General features: G+C 49.9%; 1 protein-coding gene across 1 annotated transcript in view; it reads left to right on the top strand.

Annotated features, from left to right (window-relative positions):
- The window catches only part of ABAT (4-aminobutyrate aminotransferase), a 46515-nt gene that overhangs the window by 19611 nt on the left and 1620 nt on the right, over nt 1-25284 (top strand). The window contains exons 5-14 of the mRNA XM_006895237.1: nt 3974-4023; nt 11056-11136; nt 11944-12036; nt 13306-13368; nt 17299-17362; nt 17835-17983; nt 19399-19536; nt 20288-20455; nt 21436-21582; nt 23670-23781. Of these exons, the coding sequence (XP_006895299.1) occupies nt 3974-4023; nt 11056-11136; nt 11944-12036; nt 13306-13368; nt 17299-17362; nt 17835-17983; nt 19399-19536; nt 20288-20455; nt 21436-21582; nt 23670-23781 (1065 nt within the window). The remainder of the gene's footprint in view (nt 1-3973; nt 4024-11055; nt 11137-11943; nt 12037-13305; nt 13369-17298; nt 17363-17834; nt 17984-19398; nt 19537-20287; nt 20456-21435; nt 21583-23669; nt 23782-25284) is intronic.

Below are 25284 nucleotides of genomic sequence, written 5' to 3'. Positions count from 1 at the left end.
TAAGTCCCTGCAGCCATCCAATAGCATAGGGTCTTTGCATACCCTCTCCAGTTTACCAGTGGGGAGGAGTTGATTTCGTAATGGTCTGCCTCCTGAGCAAATGTCCCTGACTCCAGCTTTCCAGACGCCCTGCCCTGCCCTGATGGAGTCAAAGTCCAGCAGGAGGGTTTCTCGATCAGAGGGCCGGTGCTGTTTTGATCCTGGTTCAGAAGCTGTCTGACAAGCGGCCGCTGTGTGGCCGAAGGAGATTTCCGTGGTGAGGGCTTATCTACTGAGGCAGAAGAGTCATAAGCATTCAGGCAGCCTGATAAAGAGTCAGAGCTGAAAGACCTTTGGTCAAAAAACAGTTGGAGAACCCCAGAGTCTTGGTTCCATAATGATGAGCTCCTTCCAGCCCTGGCCGTAGTGTGAGGGAGGACACCAGTAATGCCCTCCCCCATGCACATCCATTCCCTGTGTCAGCTCTCCAAGGAGCCTTGGTGGTCAGTGCTCAGTTGCTGATGCAAAGGTCAGAGGTTTGAACCCACCCAGCGATCCCAGGGGAGAGGAGGCCTAGCAGTCTGCTCCCTCAGGGATGACCCATGGGGCCGGCCAAGCCCTGTGGGCAGTTCTGCTCTATCATAAGGAGTTGGAATCGACTCGACACCTCACAACATGTCAGAGTCTCAGCCCATTCCCCACCCCCAGGAAAATGAAGACCCCAGACTCCTCGTCTCTTTTGCTGTCATTCCAAAAGAGGACTGTTTCCCCTGGGGGATGCTGTATCTTCAGTACAGCCTCAACGGGCCACGTTTGGGGCCAAGTTTGGGGTGGGAGTGCACACTGGCTGCTAACCAACAAGTCAGAATTTAGAGTCCCCGAGGTGCCTCAGAAGAAAGGCTTGGCGGTTCATTGCCCCCAAAACTCAGCCATTGAAAACTCTATGGAACACTGTGCTTCTCGAGCACACAGGCATCACTGTGACTAGGAATCAGCTCTGACAGCAGCTTGGGTTGGGTTTGGTGTTTGGGGTGCTGCAGAGTTAGAGAAGGAGGTGGGGACGAGCTTGGCCCAAGCTGCATTCTCATTGATACACCTGAGAGCCAGGTACTCACTACCAAGTGCCCTGAGGCTTGGAAGCAGTGTCCGCATAGACCCAGATGAGGCAGGGACCAGAAGGGGTGTCATCTGCCACTGTGGGTGGGAGGGAGTGAGGATCCGGGACCCACTGGCTCCCAGAGATAATTGCTTTTACTTCCTAGTGCTTCCCGACACATGGAAGAGTAGATAAAGTCATCAGGAATGAGAGCTATGATTTGGGGAAACTGAAATTTAAAGCACTGAGTCAAGCATTGAGTATTTTCTCAAAGAAGAGTGAAGAGACTTCCCAGCTGCTGCCTTCTGCACCAGTGTGACATGTACTTGGCAGCCAGGCAGCCAGATAACCTGCAAGACTAAATAAACAAGCCCCCTGCCCTTTCAGACACAGTGACCCTGTAGGACAGCACCCCTCAGGGTTCCAAGGCTGTCGTCTTTGTGCAAACAAACTGCCCCCTCCTCCTCCTGCAGAGCAGCTGACGGGTTTGAACTTCCAAGCTTTTGGTTTGCAGTTGAGTGCTTTAACCACCTCGTCACCAGGATTCCCTGCATGAAGTCACATTCCCGCTGCTGTCAAGTCAGTTTCAGTTCATGGCAAAACCTTCATCAGGTTTCTGGGGCTGTCACTCTTTGAAGAAAAAGACTTTCTCCTGAGGAGCAGCTGGTAGATTCGAACCACTGACATTTTGGTTAGCAGCTCAACAAATCATACATCACCTTCTCCCATTCTTTTCTATCGCTGCATTTATTGCCAAGGTTCATAGTGTGGCTGGAGCCTAACTGACTTGAGGGATCCCCTGTTGATGAACATTAGGTTTTCAAATCTCACCCTATCACAAGTGTCACATGCTATCTATACTTAGATCCACACACATTTTTAAGACTAATTCCTAGGAAAACAATTGTTGGATCCAAGAGACTCTTTGTCTTAACCCCTGAATGTACTTGTGGCATCAAGCTCTGTCAGGATAATCGATGGAATTGGATTCTGTTGTTTGGGGTGCCATCATAGTAACCCCAAAGGACAGAACTGCACTGCTCCACTTTTCCAGGCTGCAGTCTCGAGGGAAGGCACTTTGGCAGTGTGGAGCTCAGCTGCTAACTCAGAGGTTGGCAGTTGGAACCCAGCAGTGCCTCATGGGGGAAAGAAGCAGTCAACGTCTGAACGGGTTGTACCTCAGAGGAGCATTCTGCTCTGTCCTGTGGGGTCGCTATGAATCAGAAAAGACTCGCCAGCAATGAGTGTGGTTGGCATCAAGGGAAGATTTGCTAGGCTGTAATCTTTATGTCAAACATTCTTCTAAGTGACATAGCCCTGGTTTGTCCATCTGCTGTACAGAGGTAACTCGTGGTTGCTGTGATGCTGAACACTGTGACACTGATGTGTCAAATGTGATAATGGTTACCCATGGTGGACAGGGTTTGCTGGAGCTCCCCAATTAAAACAAGCTTGGAAGCAGGAGTGGCATCCACTTCCAAAACAGCTTGCCTCCAGAAACTCTATGAACGTGGAGAAACGACGAAAGTTATACGAGTGTTCAGGTCTTTCATTTATAGGGTTGCTATGAGTTGTCTACAACTCGATGGCACTTAACAACAACAATCTTTATGGAAAGAACCCTGGTGGTGTACTGCATTATGTTTTGCACTGCTAACTGAAGGGTCAGTAGTTCAAATCCACTAGCTGCTCTGTGGGAGCAAGATGGGCAGTCTTAGATTTGCTGTTGGTAAGTCCCTTTGAGTTCAGACCAACTCATAGCAGGTTTTCAGAGGCTATAAATCACACAGAAGAGTGCCAATCTTTCTCTCTCAAGCAGCTGGTAGAGTCGAACCACGTGCCTTTGGGTTGGCAGCACAACTCCTTACCACAAAGCCACCAAAGCTCCCTGCCATTAAGATTTACAGCTTCGGAAATGGCAGTCACTGTGAGTCAGAACAGGCCCGACAGCAGTGCGTGATCTTCACAGAAGCCGAATGCCACATGGTTCCTCTTGCAAGACGGCCGACAGGCAAACCAATGACCTCTTTTGGTTAGCCGCCAAGCGTTTAATCACCATACACCAGCCCTCCTTCTGTCTTGTCCTGTGGTTCACAGGTTCAAATCAGGAAGATGCCAGGGCCCCAGCCTTAGAGCTCTGAGCTGTTGCACCTGGGCTGGTCTCAGGAAATGGTCTTTTGTATAAAAAAAGATAAAACAAGACACCCTAGGGAGCCCTCCTGGGTAATCTCTAGGGAGTTGTGCTCCTAATCCAAAAGCCACACGTGTCTGACTGTTCAAGTCCAGTAGCTGCTCTGCAAGGGATAGAGGGGAAGTCTCCGCCTGTGCAGTTTACAGCTTGAGAAACCCAAAGGCAGGTCAGTGAGGAGCTGGAACCAGCTGAACAGCAGTGAGAAGGTGTGTGTGTGAAGAAGGTCCCTGGGTGCTGAAGATGGAGCTCTAGTGGCCTAGTGGGTAAGGAGTTGAGCTTCCAACTCAAAAGCGGGTGGTTCAAATCCACCAGCTGTTCTGTGGGAGAAAGAGAGGCCGTCTCCTCCCACATACTAAACAGCCTCCGAGAACCCACTGGAGGGTCAGTTCTGAGTCCATTCCGATTCAGTGGCACCCCCACAACTGACTTAGAGGCTTTAGTTAACACCCACCCAGTGGTTCCGCGGAAGAACCACCTGGCTGGGTGCTCCCATAGAAAACTCAACAGCAGCGTTCGGCCCTGTAACACACAGGGTCACTGGAAGTCAGAATTCACTCAGTGCCCATGGGTTTGCCTTGGTCTTTGATGCGCAAAGAAAGTTGCAGGATTGAGGAGGAAGGGCGTGGGCAGGAGGTGGGGTGGAGGCCAGAGGACCCCAGGACCCCAGTGCGATGCTGGCCCCTAACATGCTCCCTCCTCCTCTCCAGGTTACAGCCACCCCGCTCTCATGAAGCTTCTCCAGCAGCCTCAGAACGCGGTAAGTGCAGACGTGTGTGTGTGTGTGTGTGTATGTGTGTGTGTGTGAATTCAGAAGGCACGGGCCAGCCTCCATCCATCCATTCTTATCAGTATTCAGTCGCTATTTAACAAGCAAACGTTACATACCCGGCAGCCACAGCCAGTCAGGTCTGCCTTCCTTCCATTCACAGGGTCCCCTTCTGCATTAGGAAACTTAATCACACCTGCAAAGACCCTTTTGCCATGTGACATCCATGTCCACAATCCCAGAGCCATGCTGCATTATGTTCTCTAGAACTCTGTGTCTGTGCATGAAGAGAATAAGATTTGTTTCTCCTTATCCCGTAAAAAAATGCATGAATTTGTAACTAGTACTCAGAATATAACAAATAAGAGTACAGTGAATAAGGATGTCAAAAGAAGAATTGAGGGAGCTCTGGTGGCCTAGTGGCAAGATGCTGCACTGCACTCCCAGAGGTACGTGGTTCAAATCCACCAGATGCTCTGCTGGAGAAGGAGGGGGCAATCTCCTCCTGTACTAGTCAGATCTGATTTGACGGTACACGTAAAAATAATACAAAAAAAAGAATAATTGATGCCTTTGAGCTGTGGTGCTAGAGAAGAGTACTGAATATCCATCCCCTGGACCAACAAAAGAACAAAGAGATAAGCCTTGGAGAAGGTGCAGCTGGAGTGCTCCTCGGAGGCAAAAATAACAAAAGCTCCACCTCACATACATTGGACATGTTGCTAGGAGAGGCTGTTCCTTGGAGAGGGACATTATCCTTGGAAAGGAGAAGGTCAGTGAAAGAGAGGAAGACCCTCCGCCGGGTGGATTGACACGGTGACTGCAGCAGTGGGCTCTAGTGTGTCAGAGACGATGAGGATGGTGCCAGTTAGGACAGGGTTCAGATCCGTTGTTCGTAGGGTTGCTGTGAGTCATACTAGATTTGACGGCACCTAATTAACCACCACCCAGAATGAGAAACCAAAGACCCCCTGCTGGCCCTCAGCCAGCGCCTGTTCTCCCACCAGTCCTTCTCCCTGGCCGAAGAGCACAGTCGGTTTCTGCTCTCCTTCACTCCCTTGTCAGTGCCACCATACTCTCTAGCATGTGTGGCTTGCTTTACTCACCTCAGTCACTTACTTCTGTGACCTGTCCATGATCTTGTGTACAGTGGTAGATCATATTTTCTCATCACCTGAAGTGTTCCAGTGTGTGAAGATACCACACAGTTTATTTATTTGAGTCTACTGATTCTGAAGCTACATCTGACATACTTTGGACATGTTGCTAGGAGGAAACAGTCCTTGGAAAGGGACATCATGCTTGGGAGGGTGGAGGGACAGCACAGGAGGGGAAGACTCTTGATAAGATGAATTGACTCAGTGACCGGGGTAATGGGGGTAGGTGTGTCAGAGATGGTGAGATTGGCACAGGATAGAGCAGGGTTTAGGGCTGTTGTACATAGGGTCGCACACGACGGCACATAATAACAACTACTGTTACTGGCATTTGAGTGGCTTCCAGTTTGAGGTTGTCACACGGTGCTACTGAGTACATTCTGGTGCATGTTCTCTGGTAAACGAGGTCACGCACTGCTGTTGGTGCAAAACTAGGAGTGGAATTGTGGTCCCAGGGCACGAGCTGTGCCCCTTGCTGTTCGCTCTGCCATCAGTAGCGTGTGGGCATTCCAGTGGCTCCACGTCTCCTCCACACTTAGTGTATCGTTTGAGGGTTTTCTCAGATAGACTATGATACATTCATCTAGACATGACCAGGATTCCAGAAAAGAAATCTAAGACAGACAAGTGGGGAACACTCAGTCCTGGTTGGGAACTGACTCCTATCCTGGAAGGACTCTCTTTTTCAGCCCACACAGTTAAGACATGCAGGTGGTATAGCACTGGTCTGTGCGTGGCTGTACAGAGGTAACTCGTGGTTGCTGTGATGCTGAAGACTGTGACACTGATGTGCCAGTCGTGGACATGTGCCATGGTGAACAATGTTGGCTGGAGCTTCCCAACTAAATCGAGCCTGGAAGCAGGAGCGGCATCTACTTCCTAAATGGCTTGCCTCCGGAAACTCTATGTACGAACAGTGCTCAGGCCGTTCGTTCATAGGGTCGCTATGAGTCGTCTACGACTCGATGGCATCAAACAACAACAACAGTTAAGAAAGGACTAGAATGGGGCACGTCCCCCATATAAATGGGTGTGCCCTCCTTGAGTTGACAGTTCTAGGGATGTCTGGGATGTTGGAAGAGAAAGCCAGCATCCTCCTGATGATGCCGGGGGGGGGGGGGGGGGCGGTTGCCTTCTGAGCCCGACTCGAGTTTGTTTATGTTCAGCGCTCGCTCTGTTTCTAAACGTTGAGAGGATCCCAGCTGCCTCAGCAGTTGGTGCTGAAAAAAATGCATCAACAAACATGTTACACACATTTACAGTGTCAACTGTCTCTGGAGGCGGAATCTTCCAGAGCAACACGTGATTTCAAGGCCCAAGAGTTCTGATTGCTGGGATGGCAGTGCCCCACCCCACTGGCCTGTGCCAGGAAGCTGGGGACACGCCATGCTCCCTGACTCCTGACCTCTTCTTACCCAGCTAGACGCCAGGCTGGCCCTCCATCTCCCACTTGAATTTCCCCAGTACCCTCCTCCACCGCTTCCTGTTCCCACCTCTCCAAGCTGCTGGCTGTAGCCAACACACAGGGTAAGCACAGGCTTACTTGTGATTACCAAGCCATAGCAAACAATTTTACAGTTGTTTCATATTGTCAGATTCTGCTTCTGGGTGCGGCTGGCATCTCTGTCTCCCAGCCCCACGACACCCACCTGCAGAAGCAAAGCCTCCATTCGAATCTATAGTCGAGGAGAGGATGCCCAATAAGCAAAACAAAACAAACATCATTCAAAACTCTACCGTCGAGTCGATTCCGACTCACAGCAGCCCTACAGAACAGAGCAGAACTTCCCACAGCGAATCCAAGGCTGTGACCTTACACAAGCACACGGCCTCACCTTTCCCCTAGAGTTCCTGGTGGGTTTGAACTGCCAGCCATTCCATTGCCATAGCAGCCAAGCTCTTAATCACTGGGCCACCAGGACTTTTACCTAGTAAGCAATAGGTACTGACACCCACGTGGAATTGTTCGCTCCAGACAAGTAGGTAAGCAGAGGGAAGCCCATGCTTGCCTGGTTTATTAAGTAATCCACCCCAGTCTCACGTGATCGGCTGCGTCAAGCCTAGAAGCCTTCCCGAGCCCCTCAACCCCTCAGCCTTCAGCCCAAGCCCTAAACTCCTCCGTCAAGGCCCTCTGCCCCCTGAATCCTGCCGTCTGTCTCCTCAGGCGCTGTTTCTTGTCATCTGTTTGTTCATTACTTACTCAGCAAACACCTACTATATGCCAAGCACAGTTCTCAGTGCTTAGATTTAGTGGTGAGCAGAAGACCAGGCTCCTGGCCTCATCGTCATGACAGTTTGGATCCACGAGGGCAAGTGTTCGCCCAGGAGTTCCAGATGCTTCTCTGCAGAGAGCTGGACTTAGGGCTTGCTGGAAAGGCGCTCACAGGATGCGTAATGCAGATGGGGGCTGTGCTGCAGCGTGGAAATCTGTTTTCAGCAGGACACAGCTGGGGCGTCCGCTAGACTCCTTGGTTCTTCTAAATTCTTAGGAGGGGGGAAGCTTATCTCATTTATACCAGGTCACCGAAGTCTGACAGAATCCGGCCACTTCACTACAATGCCAGCATAGTTATGTGGATCCAGTAACTGCAGCCATTGCACCTCGCTCTAGCATCCTGGGCTTCAGTTATCCTTTCTCAAGTCTCTAGAACCATCTCATTACCTCCCCACACACAAGACGGTAATTATGGGCATGGCAGATGCCTGGCGCCATCGTGGTCATGACAGGTGGAGTCTGACATCATCCCCACATGGGGATGGACGAAGCTGGTCTGGGCACCATGATCATGACAGGTAGAGTCTGACACTATCCCCACGTGGGGACAGACGAGACTGGTCTGGACAGGCTCGGCCATACTGTGCCCTCCAGCCCCAGCCTCTTCTGGCCTGCCCTTCAAGCCTTCTGCATCCTCCTGATGTTTCCTGTCCTTCCTGGCATTGGTGAGGGCCCCCACTTTGCATACGAGGACACTGACACAAGAGAGGTTAGGTGACCTGCCCAAGGTTGCACAGGCACTCAGGGCACAAAGCCCACTCTCGTCTCGCAGAACTTTCACACGTCACCTAGATAGCAAGGACTCTGTCCTCATTTGATTCTGCCATCCAGCGTCCCAGATATCTCCTGTTCTCACTGTCATGCTTTGTCGAGCAAGAGAACCGCCCACAGAATCACTCCTGGGCCCGGAGAGGCAATGGAGCTGCCAGCCAGCCCACTAGCCCACACCGTGAGCAGCTTCCCACTGGTGGGTGGTAGCCATTTGCTCCAACCCCATTCTCTTTCTTCTGATGTGATAAGTTTCCTAGGCGCCTGATTGACAGCTCAAAGTCAGAAAGAAAGGCCTCTCTTAAACACCCCCACAGGCCAGCCAAGTTCTCTGGCTTGTGCTAAGCACACACATATCCAGTATTAACACACATATCCAGCGGTAACGTTTCCTAAGCATTGGCATTTACCTGTCTGAAATCAGAGGATCTGGACTGGCAACATGGTCCTGTCCCTTCCTGTTTGGTCTTTTGATCCCCACAATACTGTGGGGGGCGGGGGCGGGCGGGGAGTTATTAACCTCCTTCTCCCTATCCCAGAGGTCCCAGGGTGATGCAAACTGCACCTAACAGTTAACTCAGGGTTGGTGGTTCCAACTCACCCAGCATGCAGAGGAAGAAAGGCCTGGCAAGCAGCTTCCCTAAAGATTACGTCCACAAAACCCCTGTGGAACCTCGTTTACTCTGTAACACTGTGGGTTAGAATGGACTTGATGGCAACAAGTTGGGGTTTTTTGTTTGGACTCTTTTAGCCCTGCTAGGTGGTCACATGTCAGGAAAACAATGGCTGTCATTTCTCACCGCCTGAATCAAGTTCTACAAATGAGCTCTGGGGCCCTCTCGTCCCTGGCTTTTCTTCTACATTGAGGTGACATGATTCAGGTTATTATACCGATTACATCAGAATTGTGTCCACAAAGTTCCCCGAGATCTCAGTCTTGGTATAATCCCTCAACTCATCCCACTCTCCCAAACACACTCTTTCCTGCAGTAAACCCTTTTATTTTAAAATCATTTCAAAACCGAAAAATAAAAAGTCCTTAAGCTCATTGCCATCAAGTCAGAACCCACTCACCACTGACCCCTAACAGATTTCCAAGGCTGTAAAAAGCTCCTGGGAGGAGACTGGCCATCTTGCTCGTATGGAGCTGCTGGTGAACTCAGCTATAAACTAGGCCACCAGAGCTCTGTTTCACGAACATGCATTTGTGTGAACATGAATGCTTTCATTTCTCTTGTGTAAATACCTAGGAATGGACTGGCTGGGCCATTGTGTTACATGCATTTACTATTGTTATTGTTGATTGCCTTCAAGTCAAGCACGACTCATAGTGACCCTATGAACAAAAGGCCTGAAGCCCCTCTACAACTATCAACATTTATCAAAGTTCATAGAGTTTTCGGAGGCATGGTGTTTAGGAAGTGGATGTCACTCCTGCTTCCAAACCTGTCATAGTATGCTATTGTTTTTATATGTCATTGAGTCACTTGCAATGTATGCGACCCTATGGACAGCAGCTCTGAACCCTGCCCTGTCCTGAGCCAGTCTCACTAACTCCAACATGCCAACCCTCATTGCCCCAGTTACGGTATCAATCCATTTCATCCAGGGTCTTCCTCCCCTGCGCTGTTCATCCACCCTTCTGAGCATGATGTCCTTCTCCAAGGACCCATCTCTCCTGGTCACGTGCCCAGAGCAAGTAAGGTGGAGCTTCAAAATCCTAGCTTTCAAGGAGAGACTTGGTTTCACCCTCTCCAAGACAGACATGTCTTCTTGACAGTGCATGTATGTTCAAGACTATTCTCCAGCACCAAAACTTGAAGGCATCTATTCTTCTGTCACCCTTAGTCATTGTCCAACTCTCTGAAGCATAACAAGTAATTGAGAAGACCATGGCCTGGATTAGGCACACCTTTGTATTTAGACTGACATCGTTGCTCTTCAGCACTCTGGAGAGGTCTGTGACAGCAGATTTTCCCAATGCAGTTTACTGTTATAACTATGCTTTTCCGACTGCCAATGGCCACACCATTCTCCCTTCCCACCTGCTGCAGGAGTGGAAGTCCCCATCAGCCTGTGTCCTCGCCAACACTTGGTAGTGTCCATTTTGGGGGGTGTTTTTGGTTTCTTTTTGCCTTTCTGATAGTTGATTCCCCCCCTTTTTTTTTAATCATTGTTAAGTTACCAGGAAGTTGCAAAGCACATAGTGCAGAGAGACCCCTGTCCCCTTCATCGGGTTTCCCCCAGTAGTATTATCCTTTCATAATTTCACAGTAATACCACAACCAGGAAACTAGCACTTAGGCTTTGTAAAGAACAGAAACCGCCTAGTGGATTTACCCTCAAAGTTCAAGAGCCAGAACACCGCAGGCCTGCGGTGCCCACTCAGTGGCGTTGCTGTTGTTTAGAGGCCGTCAAGTCCACTACGGCTCAAAGAGGCCCAGGAACGACAGATCTGAACCTGTTCAATCTTGCACCACCCACACCATCTCTCACACCTGTATCACTGTGTCAGTCCATCTCCTCGAGGATCTTGTTCTCTTCCGTCGACCCTCTCTGCCTTTCCTGGCATGATCTCTCTCCACACATTGGTTCCTTCTGAATATATGACCACAGTACGACAAAGTTTTGCCATCCTTGCCTCCGAGAGCACCTTGGCGGCACCTCCTTCAGGACTTACTTGTTTGGTCTGTTGGCAGTACTGATATACAGCAGTCTCTTCCAACACCACAGTGCCAAGGCATCCGTCTGCACGCAGGCAGCGCCGGGCGGCCGTGGCCTGGACACTGGAAGGCTCACTCCCCATCTCCTGCTTTTTTGCAGAGTGTGTTCGTCAACAGGCCCGCCCTGGGCATCCTGCCCCCAGAGAACTTCGTGGACAAACTGAGGGAGTCCTTGCTCTCGGTAAGCCCTGCAGGGGGTTCACGGCTGCCACCAGCACAGACCCATCTCCCCCTGCCGGCCCTCCTGTCTCCCCAGACACAAGGCATTGTGTCCTAGAGCTGTGGGTGGCGGGAAGCAGGGGGAGGCCCACAACGGCCAAGGGTCGGGTGCCTTTCATTATTACCCTTGGTTCTTTGTGCCGCTTCTTTCATGAGTGGTAGTTTTCATTTTCTTTTTTTAAAATTGGTTTTCATCTAATAATTCCTTTACATTATGTTTCATTCAGAAACATTGTGTTTTAGATGGTCTTTCATTTACATTGTGTTTCATACAATCATTAGTATATATTCTATTTTACATTCTTTTTATTTTTAATGGTTTGCTTATAAAGTGTATATACATTGTGTTTCACACGATTCTTTATTCACATTATGTTTCACGAGTGGATCTTTGCATGCACACAGAAGGGAACTAGGAGAATGGGATTCACCCCCAGCCAGGAGCTTGGGGTTCGCTACACAGTCCTCCCCGCTTCTCTACTTTCATTGTTCACACTAATTAAAGTCACGTGGGGTCTCAGCTGCCCTTCAGAGTCTGTGTGGAGTGGCAGTTGTGTTAGCCATGCCCTGGGTCACCTATGCCCCTTCTCTGCTCTGTCCCCCTGGTCTCCAGGCTGTCCTGAGCTTGGCTTCTCTACCTCCAGGGAGCCTGAGTCCCCTCCCAGTGTGGTGGCTCCCCCCTCAACTCCAGCCCTGGTTCCTTCCTTCCCTCCCCTGGTTCAAGACTCCAGATGAGAGTCGGGCTCACAGCTCTGCTTCCCTCCTGCAGGTGGCTCCCAAGGGGATGTCCCAGATCATCACCATGGCCTGTGGCTCCTGCTCCAATGAAAACGCCTTCAAGACCATCTTCATGTGGTACCGGGTAAGGCTTTGGGCGTGCACAAACACACGCTTACACACACACACACACACACACACACGTGTTCCCCTAGCCCCCAATCACATTCCATCGTCTCCTGTCCAGAGAACCTGGTCACAATCCAGCAAGGGCCCCTGTCTGGCCAATTGGTCTTGAACACCCCTGTGGGTACTGTTGCAAAGGGCCACAGGTTGGCATAAGACCCGAAGCGAACACACTATTTCACTGCCATCGTTGTTGTTGGGTGCTGTCAGGTACAACAGAGCTGAACACTAACCTGTCCTGTGCGAACGCTAACCTGTCCTGTGCCATCCTCACCTGTCCACGATGCTTCAAGACCACTGTCACAGTCCCTGCTTCAGTCTGTCTCATTGAGGATCATACTGTCCTTCGCATAACATCCCGTCTCCACGGAGCTCTGCTGAGGCTAATAGACCCGCAGAGCGCCTAGAGCACAGACACGCCTCATTCCACGCAACTTTGCTTTATTGAGCTTCATAGACACTACTTCTTTTCACAAATTGGTACGGAGTTGCACTGCCAACCCAAAGGTATGCAGTTCAAATCCACCTGCTGCTCTGTGGAAGAAAGATGGGCAGCCTCCTCCCGTGAAATTTACACCTCTGAAAACCCTCTAGAGAGTCGGCTGTGAGTCACTCTGACTTGATGGCACTTAACAACAACTGTCTGCTGATGCTATATTTCCAACAGCTTTGTGTCTCTGTCACATTTTGGTAATTCTTCCAATGTTTCAAACCTTTCCATCATGGTGCACATACTTAATAGTTTGTCAAACCCATTCCCACACTCACTATCAGCTCAGAACAACCCTCTATCGAGTTTATGAGGCGGTAAATCTTTAAAGAAGGAAATTACCCATCTTTCTCCCATCCAGCAACTGGTGGATTTGAACCACCAACCTGTCAGTTAGATCCCAATACATAATACACGATCCTGCTGGAGCTCCTCTGATAGACTCCAGTATATCACTACATACATATAAACATAACATTTCTATGCACTGGGAAAACCCAAAATTCGTTCAACTTGTTTTCTTTGCAATCTTCACTCGATCACTGCGGTCTGGGACCAAGCCTGCGCTGTCTCCAAGGTCCATGTCTGTCTACCGATTTCATTGCAAATGCCTTCCTGTGCTTCAGCGCAACAGGGAATTCTGGTCACGTAGTCCATAGGAGGTACACATCTCCAGTGGTTCAAATCCCCTTCTCCCCTGCAGGATCTCTGAGACTGTGTTCTGTTCTGTTTTCTCAGAACAAGGAAAGGGGGAACACGGGGTTCTCCAAGGAGGAGCTGGAGACCTGCATGATCAACCAGGTGAGTGCAGCCGGGAGAGCAGGCCCAGCCCCCTTCCGGTGACACCTGCTGACTAACCTTGACCTTCTCAAATGCCAGAGCTTGCTGACCAAGCGACCCCTCTCCGTTCTTGGCCCATCCCTTTGCTGGTGAGACCGAGCACCCTGTTCCTGTCCAGACTTCCCTAGTGTCCCAGGGCAGAGCCTGAACGGGACCGATCCAAAGGGATCGTGGAGTCCCAGAGTGGAGCAGACAGGTGAACAGCTTGATGGCAAACCACGAGGTTGGCTGTTCAAGCTCATTCAGAGGTGCCACAGAAGAAAGGTCTGGCAAACTCCTTCCAAAAAGAGCAGCCTTTGAAAATCCTGAGGGGCACAGTTCTACACTGACACACACACACGGGGTCACCCTAAGTTCATAACCAGCTTGGCCTCAACTGGTTGGTTAAGGAAGCCATATAATAATAGGAATGATCCAGAATGTTAGCACAACCATATGTCAAAGGGATTTTGCCCCACACTGGCTGTACGGTGAACTGATGAGAAAGAGAAGCTACATGAGTATCCGGGAGTTGGGAAGACCTAACTGTGGGGACTGAGATGGCACCCTACCCATCTTCCTCCCATCCGGTAATTCATGGGGGCACCTCTTGGGGGCCTGTGCTGGGGAACCACAGGAATGTAAAACTCCAGGCAGTCCTTTAGCCAGAACAGCCCACACCTTTCCCCATTTCACACAGTATATTTTTTAAAAACCCCAGCTCATTACCATGAAGTTGGAACTAGCTCATAGCTGACCCCCCAGCTGGTTTGCAGGGGCTATAAACACAGAAAAGACTGATTGCCCGTGTTTTGTAGTTTTTATCCCCCTTGAAGTTGGTGGTAGATTTGAACTGTCTGCCTTTGGGTTGGCAGTGGAACTTCTTACCCACTAGACAGACCACCAAAGCTCCCAAATAGGGTCCCAATAAAGTTTAGGCAGAAGTACCTGCAATTAAAAAGCTCATCAGACCCTGAATGGAACGAGCTGCTCTGAGTATCCTGCAGGGACGGCAGTGGGCTAGGGTTCTCCGGGCCAGTCGTCATCCCTGCTACAGGGCAGTGAAACCTTGTATTCTCAGCGTTGAACATAAACATCAGGAGAATCCCTGAAAGAACACCATAGCATGTTTACATTTGCTTTCCACTGGGTGGTGTAATTGAGGATTTTTTTTCCCCTTTAGGTTGTCTTTCTTCTTCTTCTTCTTATTATTATTCATTTTCATGAAATTTTAGAGACTTTGAATTTCCATTCATTCATTGTTGCACTTTTCTCCCTGCCCACTATCCCGTCTACCCCCCAGTTCGCTCTTCTCTTTGAAAATGAAAAGAAAAATTCTTTCATTGTTATACGGTCCCTCCCCCCAAGTCCACTCCATTATGCAGGCTTCATTCTGGACTCCTCTCATGACAATAATACCCAATCATATATCCCTTTTAAACAGTTCTCCCCCTCATCTGTTTCAATGCAGTATACATTATTTATCCCATCTTTCTCAGTCTTCCCTCAACCCAGATGTCAGTCCCATTTTACAACGGTGGCACCATACAGTATTTGTCCTTTTGTGACTGAGATGTTTCACTCAACATATTGTCCTCCAGGGTCACCCATTTTGAATAATACTGTGTGAGTTCCTTGTTTTTCAATGCAGCGTAGTATTCCACTGTGTGAATATACCACAGCTTCTCTATCCATTGTTTGTTGATGGGCATTTAGGTTGTTTTTCCAACCCCTTGCTATTGTGAACAAAGCCACAGTGAACATGGGTGTGCATGTATCTGCTTGGGTGGCAGTTAGGTTGTCTTTCTATTTCTTGTTTCTTCTTCCTCCTGCCTCTTAACTATCCTGTGTAGCCACACCTTCTCCCTCTTCATAGGATCTATTGCCTTCCAGTCGCAGAACTGCTCCATACCGTTTCCTAGACTGTAATCCTTATAGGGAGCCGATTGCCAGGTCTTTCTTCCTCAGGATGGCTGGTGGATTTGAACCACTGACCTTTGTGTTAGCAGCCAAGCATTCAACCACTGTGCCACGAGTGTTCCTTCTATTCCTATAAGCTAACAGAAATGTCAGCTTCTTTTTTCTTGCCACTCTTTTGTAAAAATGAATCACATCCTACATCTTTGATTTTGTCCCCCTTCACTTGATTTTCATAGATGTGCTATTAAACATTTCTATATTTAACTCATTTTTAGTTACTGCATCTGACTCTGTATAATGGAGTGTGTGTATGTGTATATTACATTTAGAATCAGGACTCAAAAGGCCCAAAAAATGTCAAGAGTGTTCTGGGATTTGAGGGAGAAGGTCTTGGAGTTTTAAACCCCTTCCCTGGGGACTGGCCCCCTCTTTAGCCCCCGGATTCCCTCGCTGGGTGTTGTTGTTGCTAGGTGCCCTGAGTCCGCTTCAGCAGCAGCCCTGTGCACAGAAGAACCAAGCCCTGCTCCGTCCTGCCCCATGCTCCCTGCAGTCGCTGCATTTGAATGCTTTGTTGGGACCACGGTGTCAATCCATCTTGCTGAAGCCCTGCTTCTTTTTTACCGATCATCTATTTCACCAAGCTGAAAGTACTTTTTATGAAGTCTCACCATTCCTGTGTAAGGAGCTCTCTGGCTGTCGTTCCAGGACAGATTTGTTTGTTCTTTTGGCAGTCCACGGGCAGTACTATTCAGTACTCTTTGTCAACACCACAATTCAAAGGCATCATTTCTTCTTCAGTGTCCCTCTTTCATTGTCCAGTGTTCACAGGCCTATGAGACAATTGAAAACATCGTGGCTTGGGTCAGGCGCACAGCCTTGCTGTTGTGCACTTTAAAGTCCACTGCAGCAGATCTGCCTGTTACAACACTGCGTCGGTGTCTTAAATGCTGCTGCTTCCGGTGGTTGTGGTGATGGGTCAGAAAGCAGTGCCAGGAGTGGGGAGGACTGTGGCATTTGCTCGGGGGTGAGTGAGAGTAGGAGGCACTGTATCCCCCTTGAACTATGAGAGGCAGCTACTGTGTAGTTAGAGGAAGGTGGGTGCAGCTGCTGCCCCCTCCCCCTCACAGCCCCAGCCAACCTCCAGCAGCAGGCTGGAGCATTTCCTGGGGGCACCTGATTCTGTCCTGCTTCAGACAGCCTGTGAGGTGGCCTGAGCCTGAGGAAGCTGTCTGCAGCTTGAGGGCAGGGCAGGCTCTGAAGAACCTAGAGAACCTGAACTGAAAACTCAAAGCTTCTTGGGAAGGCAGGTACCAGGCCCTGGACAACAACTTGCACCATCCTTGGACGAGATCACCTATATAGATGCGGCTGGAGGTGGAGAGGAGAGGGAAGCAGGACCCCACTGTGGCAAAATTTCATACTGTTGTTGTTGTTAGGTGCCATCGAGTCACCTGTGACTCATAGTGACCTTACGTACAGCAGCTCTGAACCTTTCCCTGTCCTGAGCCAGTCTCACTAATCCCAACACACCAACCTCCATTGCCCCAGTTACTGTATCAATCCATCTCATCTGGTGTCTTCCTCTCCTGGAGGCTAGGATTCTGAAGCTCCGTGTCACATACTTTGATCACGTAGCCAGGTCCTTGGAGAAGGACGCCATGCTGGGAAGGATGGAGAGACGGTGCAGGAGAGGAAGTTCATATATTCATGCAAAATGTCTTGATTTTTCAATTTGACAACAGATTTGTTTAAAGTGTGGGCAGTGTGTCAGTGGGCAAGGTATCGACCTCAAGGTTTCAGTGTGTAACTTTGAGACAGAGCTCTCCAGGTTCCTGGCTGACCTTGGGGCCATTCTAGAACATTCTCCAGCAGACCTTGATTCTCCGTTGGAATGGTTTCCAGCCGCCTTCGCTGCTCCTCCATTTACAGGGGCATCAGTACCATGCCCGGTTCTTACATCTGTGCCTCATGACCTTTATTTCTTGTTTCTAGGCCCCCGGATGCCCTGACTACAGCATCCTCTCCTTCATGGGCGCGTTCCACGGGAGAACCCTGGGTAAGGAGACAACAGCAGGGTCCAAGGGGGTTGTAGAGTAATGACAGTGGCAATGGCAATAGCTGCCTTTTCTCTTACACTGACCATTTACACATCTTGTCTCTTAGATTCCACACGCCAGCTCTCTGCCAAGTGGGAATTACTATCCCCACTTCACAGATGTGTAAACTGAGACTCAAGAAGGGAGGGAACGTCCCAGAGCCATTCAGGGCCTGCAGAGACAGGATTTGATTTGAACCATTATCTCTCTTCTCTCAAAGCTTGTGCTTAACCTAAATCAGACAGCACAGACCACACAAGTTAAGAGTTCCCAGGTCTCACCTCAGATGTGGGAGGTTTTAACACATAGGTAGGGCTCCTGTGGGTAGCAGGCCTCCCGGCATTTAAAGGTTATGGCTGAGCTGGGCATCTGCTTTTCAAAGGATTGTTTGCCCCACTCCTCACACCAGGCTTTTGTGTTTTGTGGATGCAGGTTGCTTGGCGACCACTCACTCCAAAGCCATTCATAAGATCGACATCCCTTCCTTCGACTGGCCCATCGCACCGTTCCCACGGCTGAAGTACCCTCTTGAAGACTTTGTGAAGGAGAACCAACAGGAGGAGGCCCGCTGCCTCGAGGAGGTAACGCAGGCCCTCCTTGGTCTTACTCACATCTTAACCCGGGCAAGCATGGCCACCCTAAGAGAAGAGGGCTCAAGGGACAGCTTATCTGCTGTTGTGTTCCCTAAAGGCATGTAGGAACTGAAAGGCCTCATATCCACAATGTTTCCAGCTGGGAAAGGGCCCCACAGGGAGATGAGTGGGTCTTCCACCAAGAAGCTGGAACCCCACTTTCTGGTACCTATTTCTGTAGCCTTAAAATTTCTTCAGAGGCAAGGTACAATGATGGCAAAGTAAAATAATAGTTTGCTGCAAGAACAAGGAACTGTGGCTGCATGGCATTAAGTGTTTTGCCTTTAATCAAAAGGTGAAATGTCTGAATCCACCAGCTTCTCCATGAGACAAAGATGAGCAGTCTTTTCTCATTATGACCCAGAGCCTCAGAGATGCAGTGGAGGGTAGATACGAGTTGGAGTCAACTTGAGACGGCAGTGGGCTTGGGTTTGCTTTTTACTGAGAGAGTGTGGAGGAACATGTGGAAAAGCATTTCCATAAGGTCTTCCAATCCACTGGGCTTCCGTCTTCTCCAGAGTCCAGGGGTGTCTGTGGGTTGATAGGGTCAGCAGTGAGGGCAGGGGGAGACCCTGCATTGGAACCAGAACATGGACAGCCCTGCTTTAATCTGCTCCCTGTAAGACATTTTACTGCTGGGAGAAAAATGGGGCTATTGCTTTTAAGGTTTGTGTTTGTGCTGAAATAGAAGGCTTCTCGTTGCCCTTTGAGACACTTCACATTTTCTAGTTGATATTTATTCACCACCAGCTTCGTCCTCAGTAACAGCTTCTAGAGCCTAAGCAAGAGCGTAGCAGCTGGTGTTCAGCAGAAAATAAAAGTTAGGCCTGGGGTCGGGGGGATTGTATACCAACAAAGAAGTTTATTTTTTGCTTTTCAAAGAGAGGCGCGAACTGGGGGGAGGGGGCTAAAGAAAAAAGTGCAACAATGAATGAATGAAAATCCAAAATCTCTGTAAATGTTCATTAAAATTAATAAGACAAAATTTAAAAAAGGGGGGGAGTTAGTACTGAGCTGTCCAGTAGAAATATGATCAGCACATATGTAATTAGAGCCTTTAAAAAGGAACGAGTAACATTAACTGCAATATTGGATAGCACTCAGTCTGTCCAAAATACTGCTCTTTCATCCCACAGTCAGTATTTCTCAATGATTCGTATTTTACCTTCAGGCGAGTCGATGGCAGTATCCCTCTGTGTGCTGGGCAGGACAGGGACCCATCTACACCATGGCCCTGAACGAGTGCCACATTCCCCTAGGAAATAAATGCACACGAATTTGCAATAGACTTTACAGGGACCCCTGGACTTCCAGGCGCACACCGGCTCTCTCTGGGTGCCTCTGACCCCTCCCTTGAACTGCAGGTGGAGGATCTGATTGTGAAATACCGCAAGAAGAAGAAGACGGTGGCTGGGATCATTGTGGAGCCCATCCAGTCGGAGGGCGGGGACAACCACGCCTCTGATGACTTCTTCTGGAAGCTGAGAGACATCGCCAGGAAGGTCAGTGGGTCTGTTCTGGCTTGACAAGCCCAGGGGGTCCTGGACAGATGTCCAGAGCCCGGGCCTAGCACACGTCTGTTTCAGGTTTCCCTGACAACCTCCATCTGTATGGAGGGCATTAATTTTTCAGTCTTCTGATAAAGAAGGTGGGAGTCGGGGGGGAAATCTTCCTGAATTCATCACGCAAAATCATCACCCAACCTGCCATCTTGGCTGGCCCTTTCTCAAACAGGATGTTTCAAGAAGGGCCTCAGCTCCCTCCCTTCTGCCTCCAGTTCATCTTTTAGCCCCACATGCTCCATACTCAGTGGCTACCAAAGGGACACATTGTGTGAGTGTCAGGCAACTCTTCATGGGATTAAACTGACCCATCCAACCTGTCTTTTCACTCCTCAAAGCTCTGTGGCATGAGTTGGTTTAAGCACTAACAATAAGTAACGCTAGGCCGGGGTTTACGGGCCTGATGGACATCAGGTCTGGCCTCACTTCTGGGAAATGTTGCCTTCACGTGAGCGTCCCTGAGAGAGGAAGTCCAGACCGAGGCCTGCAGCCAAGTTCCTCTCCAGTTCAGCAGTTTTAGGAAACATTCCGCTGGTGGGGACCACCCTGCTCAGGGGTGTGGGGTTGCGTTTTGCGATAACCCCAGAGCGTGAGGTGGGACTGCCATTTGGAAAGCAGTGTGTATGTGATGGGTGTGGGGTCCCAGCCTCCCTGGGTGTTTTATGTCCCCCTCATCTCTCCCCACCCCCAGCACGGCTGTGCCTTCTTGGTGGATGAGGTCCAGACAGGAGGGGGCTGCACTGGCAAGTTCTGGGCCCACGAGCACTGGGGCTTGGACGACCCCGCGGACGTGATGACCTTCAGCAAAAAGATGATGATTGGGGGCTTCTTCCACAAGGAGGAGTTCCGGCCCAACGCTGTGAGTGCAGGAGCGACCCCCGTCGGGGGAGGGAGGAGGGGGAGGGTTGCCCAGCTCTTTGTGGAGTAAAGATAGACAGTCTCCTGCCTGTGAAAACGGCTGGAGGACCACATAGGATTGGTTCATACTTGACGGTACCCAACACCACCACATGAACTACCACCACGTGAACTGGAGGAGCGGGCGGGAGGGGAGGTGGGTACCTTTGAAGATCACACTGCCAGCAATCCTTAATCTACCACCTGTGAGCCACACGTGCCTGAACAAGTCATGGAATCTCTCAGACCCTCGGACTCTTCTTTGGAAAAAGGAGACTTATAGTAGTTAAGGTGACCAGTTACCAGCTTTCCACGGTTGTTTTCTTTTTTGGAAATGTTGATAGGTGTCAGGGTGTTGAGTACAACTCATAGCAGTCCTGTGACTGACAGATCCGAACCCTGTCCTATCCTGTGCCATCCTCATCTTCTCTGATACACTTGAACTCAGTCACTGTCATACCATCTCATTGTGGGCCTTCCTTTCTTTCCCTGACCCTCCACCTTTCCAAGGAATAGCCTCTACTAGCCACGTGCCCAGCATAAGAGAGGCAAAGCTTCGCCATCCTTGCTTCCAAGGAGCACCCTGGCTGCACCAGGACATACCTGTTTGCTCTATTGGCAGCCTATGGGACAGTCGCTATCTTCTCCAACACCATAACTCAAAGCCATCAGTTCTCTGTCATCCTCAGCTCTCTGATGCATTGCAAGTGACTGGAAAGACTACTTTTCCACCAGTGGGATTTCTTTCCAAGCACGTGGTCTCCATAAAGTAGGCCCTCCCCTATAGGGTGGATGTTGCTGGGAGAATCCAGTGGGACAGAGTGTGTCACCCCCCAGCTGTCATCAGTTCAGTCCTCTTTCTCCTTAAGATAGGAGAGGTGGGTGCCTCTAGGGTGTGCCTGTGTCCATGAGCCCTTCCCAACACCCCATTCCTCCTCCTAGCCTTACCGAATCTTCAACACTTGGCTGGGCGACCCCGCCAAGAACCTGCTGCTGGCCGAGGTCATTAACGTCATCAAGCGAGAGGACCTGCTGAATAACGCGGCCCACGCGGGAAAGACCCTGCTCTCGGGGCTACTGGACCTCCAGGTATGTGCACCACCCCCTCTGTCTTGGGGTGCCCCTCCCTGCCCCTAAGCCTTTACAGCCACGTCTGAGCCCTTTGACACAGCATCACACACGCTGCTCCTGCCATTCTGAACAGCTTTCTGACCTCTCGACCACTACGCCAGGAAGGCCTTCCCATCGGTCCATCCCTGCTTATAGAAACAGGGAGCTCTGATGGCCTAGTGGCAAGAAGCTGTACTGCAACCCCAAAGGCACATGGTTTGAATCTACCGGCCGCTCTGCGGGAGAATGATGAGCAGTTTCCTCCCGTGTGATTTACTGCCACTGAAAACCCACTGGACGGTCAGCTATGGGTCAGTTCCAACTCACTGGCACACAGAACAGGACGCGAACCACCTCACCAAGACCAGACCCACCACCAAAGAGTTGATTCTGCCTCCTGCTATGACCCCCCACCGGGCTCCTCTTTTGGAGCGGCTGGTGGATTCAAACCACTGACCTTTCAGTCATGTCGGTGTAACATGTAACTCAACCTGCCACCAGAGCTCCTCTCACACCACATGGACAGCCTTAAACTTCCTAGTGCTGTTGTTGTTGTTGTGTACTATCAAGTTGGAACCAACCCACCGCTGACCCTCCAGCAGGTTTTCAGAGGCAGTTAATTGTATGAGAGGAGATTACCCATCCTACTGACCATCTTAAAAATCAGAAGAGGAAGTGAAACTAGTTTTAATAATGTGCTTTCTTTAATCCCTGCATCTAACATTATTGTTGCCTCAATGTATAATTAAGGTAAAAGGAATTCATGAAATATATAATATTCTTTCTCTTATAACCTTGTTGTTCAGTGCCACCGACTCAATTTGGACTCATGACACCCCCATACTACACAGTAGACATGCCTCATAGGGTTTCCCAAGCTGTAACATTTCCAGGTCTATCTCCCATGTAGCTGCTGGGTGACTTCAAACCTCTAGCCTCCGGGTTAACAGGCAAGCTGTTGAACTGTTTCATCAACAGGGCTCCTTCCTCTTGTGCTAAGTCTCCCACGTCTGAAGCTCTGGTGGTGTAGTCAGTGTGGAGCTGTACAGCTAACCCAAAGGCTACACTTCTCCGGGCCTTTGGGAGCATGAACCTGGCATCAAACTCACCACTAGCCCCTTGGGAGAGAGATGGGCCTTGAAAACCAGACTGAGTCCTCTGTGAATCAGAAAAATGCAATAACAATGAGAGAGATGTTACATTGTTGTTGTTGTTATGTGCTGTCGAGTCACATGAGACTCATAGTGACCCTATGAAAAACAACAGCTCTGAACCCTGCTCTATCCTGAGCCAACGTTTTTGTCTCTCACACACCTACCCCCATTACCCTAGTCACTGAGTCAATCCATCTCATTGAGGGTCTTCCTCTCCTGTGCTGTCACTCCACCTTCCCAAGCATGACGTCCTTCTCCAAGGACTGGTTCCTCCTTGCAACATGTCCAAAGTATGTCAGACAAAGCTTGAGAATCCTTGTCTCCAAGGAGCAGCCTGGTTTCACACTCTCCGACACGAACCTGTTTTTTTTTTTACATTTGGGGGGAAATATCCACAAACCTCAAACTCATTGTCTCAGAACTCACTCAGGCTCGCCAGAGGGTTTTCACACGAACCTGTTTTTTTTTTACATTTGGGGGGAAATATCCACAAACCTCAAACTCATTGTCTCAGAACTCACTCAGGCTCGCCAGAGGGTTTTCCGAGGCTGTAAATCACATGGGGAGATTGCCCATCTTTTTCTCAGGTGGATTCAAACCACCAGAGAGGCACCCTACCGAGGTCCCAGAGCTCCCGCTTCCTGAGAGCACATCTTCATTTGGCCTCGTAACTACTTTCTGACAGCTGTGCATGGCTCAGGGCTGCTTCAGTGACCGGCTCAGCACTATGGAACTGTCTACACTCTGACCAACACTCACCCCACATACAGATGTTTCTCTCCTAAGCGTGGGTGAGGAGAGGTGGGGATGAGTGGAGAGACAGACGGCGCTGCTGGAAGAATTCCTCCCATGAAGTCCAGATGGGCTGCAGGCAGAAGATACTGACCTCAGCTTTGTCTCCCCACCCTCTAGTCCCGGTACCCCCAGTACATCAGCAGAGTGAGAGGACGAGGGACCTTCTGCTCCTTCGACACTCCAGATGAATCCATACGGAATAAGCTCATCTTAATAGCCAGGAACAAAGGTAAGGGGCCAGGAGCGGGAGCGAGCAGGACTGCACCACAGGCCCAGCATCACACAGCTCGACGCTGAAGAGTACTAGGTAGTTGGGGGTTGGGGGGTGGTAGGTGGCCCATGGGTGATCACTGAGACAAGTGAGAGTCCTTTATATATTAATCCACACACCACGTACTGATTGAGCGCGTGCATGGTACCAACACTGCGACGATCACAGTGACAAACAGGACCATCCATTGAGCTTATAGTCTGGGAGGAGGAGATGAGAGTGAACATAATCGTACATAATCAGCTGCAGCTACAGTCTATCCTTGGAGGAGGCCAGGGGCCAAGAGAGCAAAGAGCCAGGGAAACTGTCGAGACAAGGAAGTCAGGGAAGGCTCCCTGTAGGAAGCAGCCTTTCATGCTGAGTTTTGCGGGTACATGAGGGGTGGAGGTGAGCAAATACAACAGGCAGCACAGGGCTTGTTGCTGTGGGTGCTCAAGCTGATGGCAGCTGTGAAATCAGCTGTTCAGCTATTCTAGCAAAACAGTACCAAACAGCAGTTACCAGTCAAGCCCTTAACTTCTTAGCACAAGTGGGTGGCTTTAATGAACAGAATTTTATTTTCTTGCTATTTACGAGGCTAGAAGTTCAAATTCAGGGTGCCAGCTCTAGGGGGATCCCTGTTTCTCTCTCTCTCGGCGCTGGAAGAAGGTCCTTGTGTTCTTTAGTGTCTGTAGACCTCATGTTCCTCGGAGATCCCCATCTGTTTTGGGCTTCCCCTGTATCGAGGAGCTTCCCAGACAGACCCTCAGTTCCAAAAGCCGCTCTCCACTCCTGGCTGTTCCCTCTGCTCTTCCTCTCTCCTTTGCTCTCTTGTCAGATGAAGAGTGTCACAGGCCACTCCCCAGAAAACCCCTCTTCCATCCGATCTGTGGCCTAATTAAGTATGTTACGTCTGACCCATTGAACTGATTGATCCCACCTCAGGCCACTTCATCATGGGGATGATAGACCATATAGCACTGCCTCTCATCCTGCCCCATCAGCTTCACAGAAGCCGGGACTTAACACACACAGAATAGTAATATTATGCTGAGAATCATGGCCTAGCCAAGTTGAAGCATATTTGGGAGACAACATGATCCAGTCCGTGCCACAGAGTCTGTCATTCCATGAACAAAACCTGGTGCCACCAAGTCCATCCCAACTGGCAGTAACCCAGTGAAGAATACTTTTAGGGTCTTTTAGGGTCTCTGAGGCTGTAACCCTTAAGGGTTACTTTCTTTCTCCCATAGAGTGGCTGCTGGATTTGAACCACTGACCTTTTGGTTCGCAGCCAAGTGCTTAACTGCTATGCCACCCAGATTCCTTAGAGGAAGTACAGAGGTGTTAAAATGGCAAGGATGGAGTTGGCCAAGGGAGGACGACAGACTGGCAGCGGATGAAGCTGGCTGCAAGCCCCACTTATGAGACCAGAGGACCAGCTTCGTGTGTGTGTGTGTGTGTGTGTGTGTGTGTGTGTGT

This window comes from Elephantulus edwardii, unplaced genomic scaffold (genome assembly GCF_000299155.1).
Source record: "Elephantulus edwardii isolate Elephantulus edwardi_28Jun2011 unplaced genomic scaffold, EleEdw1.0 scaffold00162, whole genome shotgun sequence".
Lineage (NCBI taxonomy): Eukaryota > Metazoa > Chordata > Mammalia > Macroscelidea > Macroscelididae > Elephantulus > Elephantulus edwardii.
The sequence above is the reverse complement of the archived record's forward strand: the minus strand, read 5'-3'. Positions and strand labels throughout refer to the sequence as shown.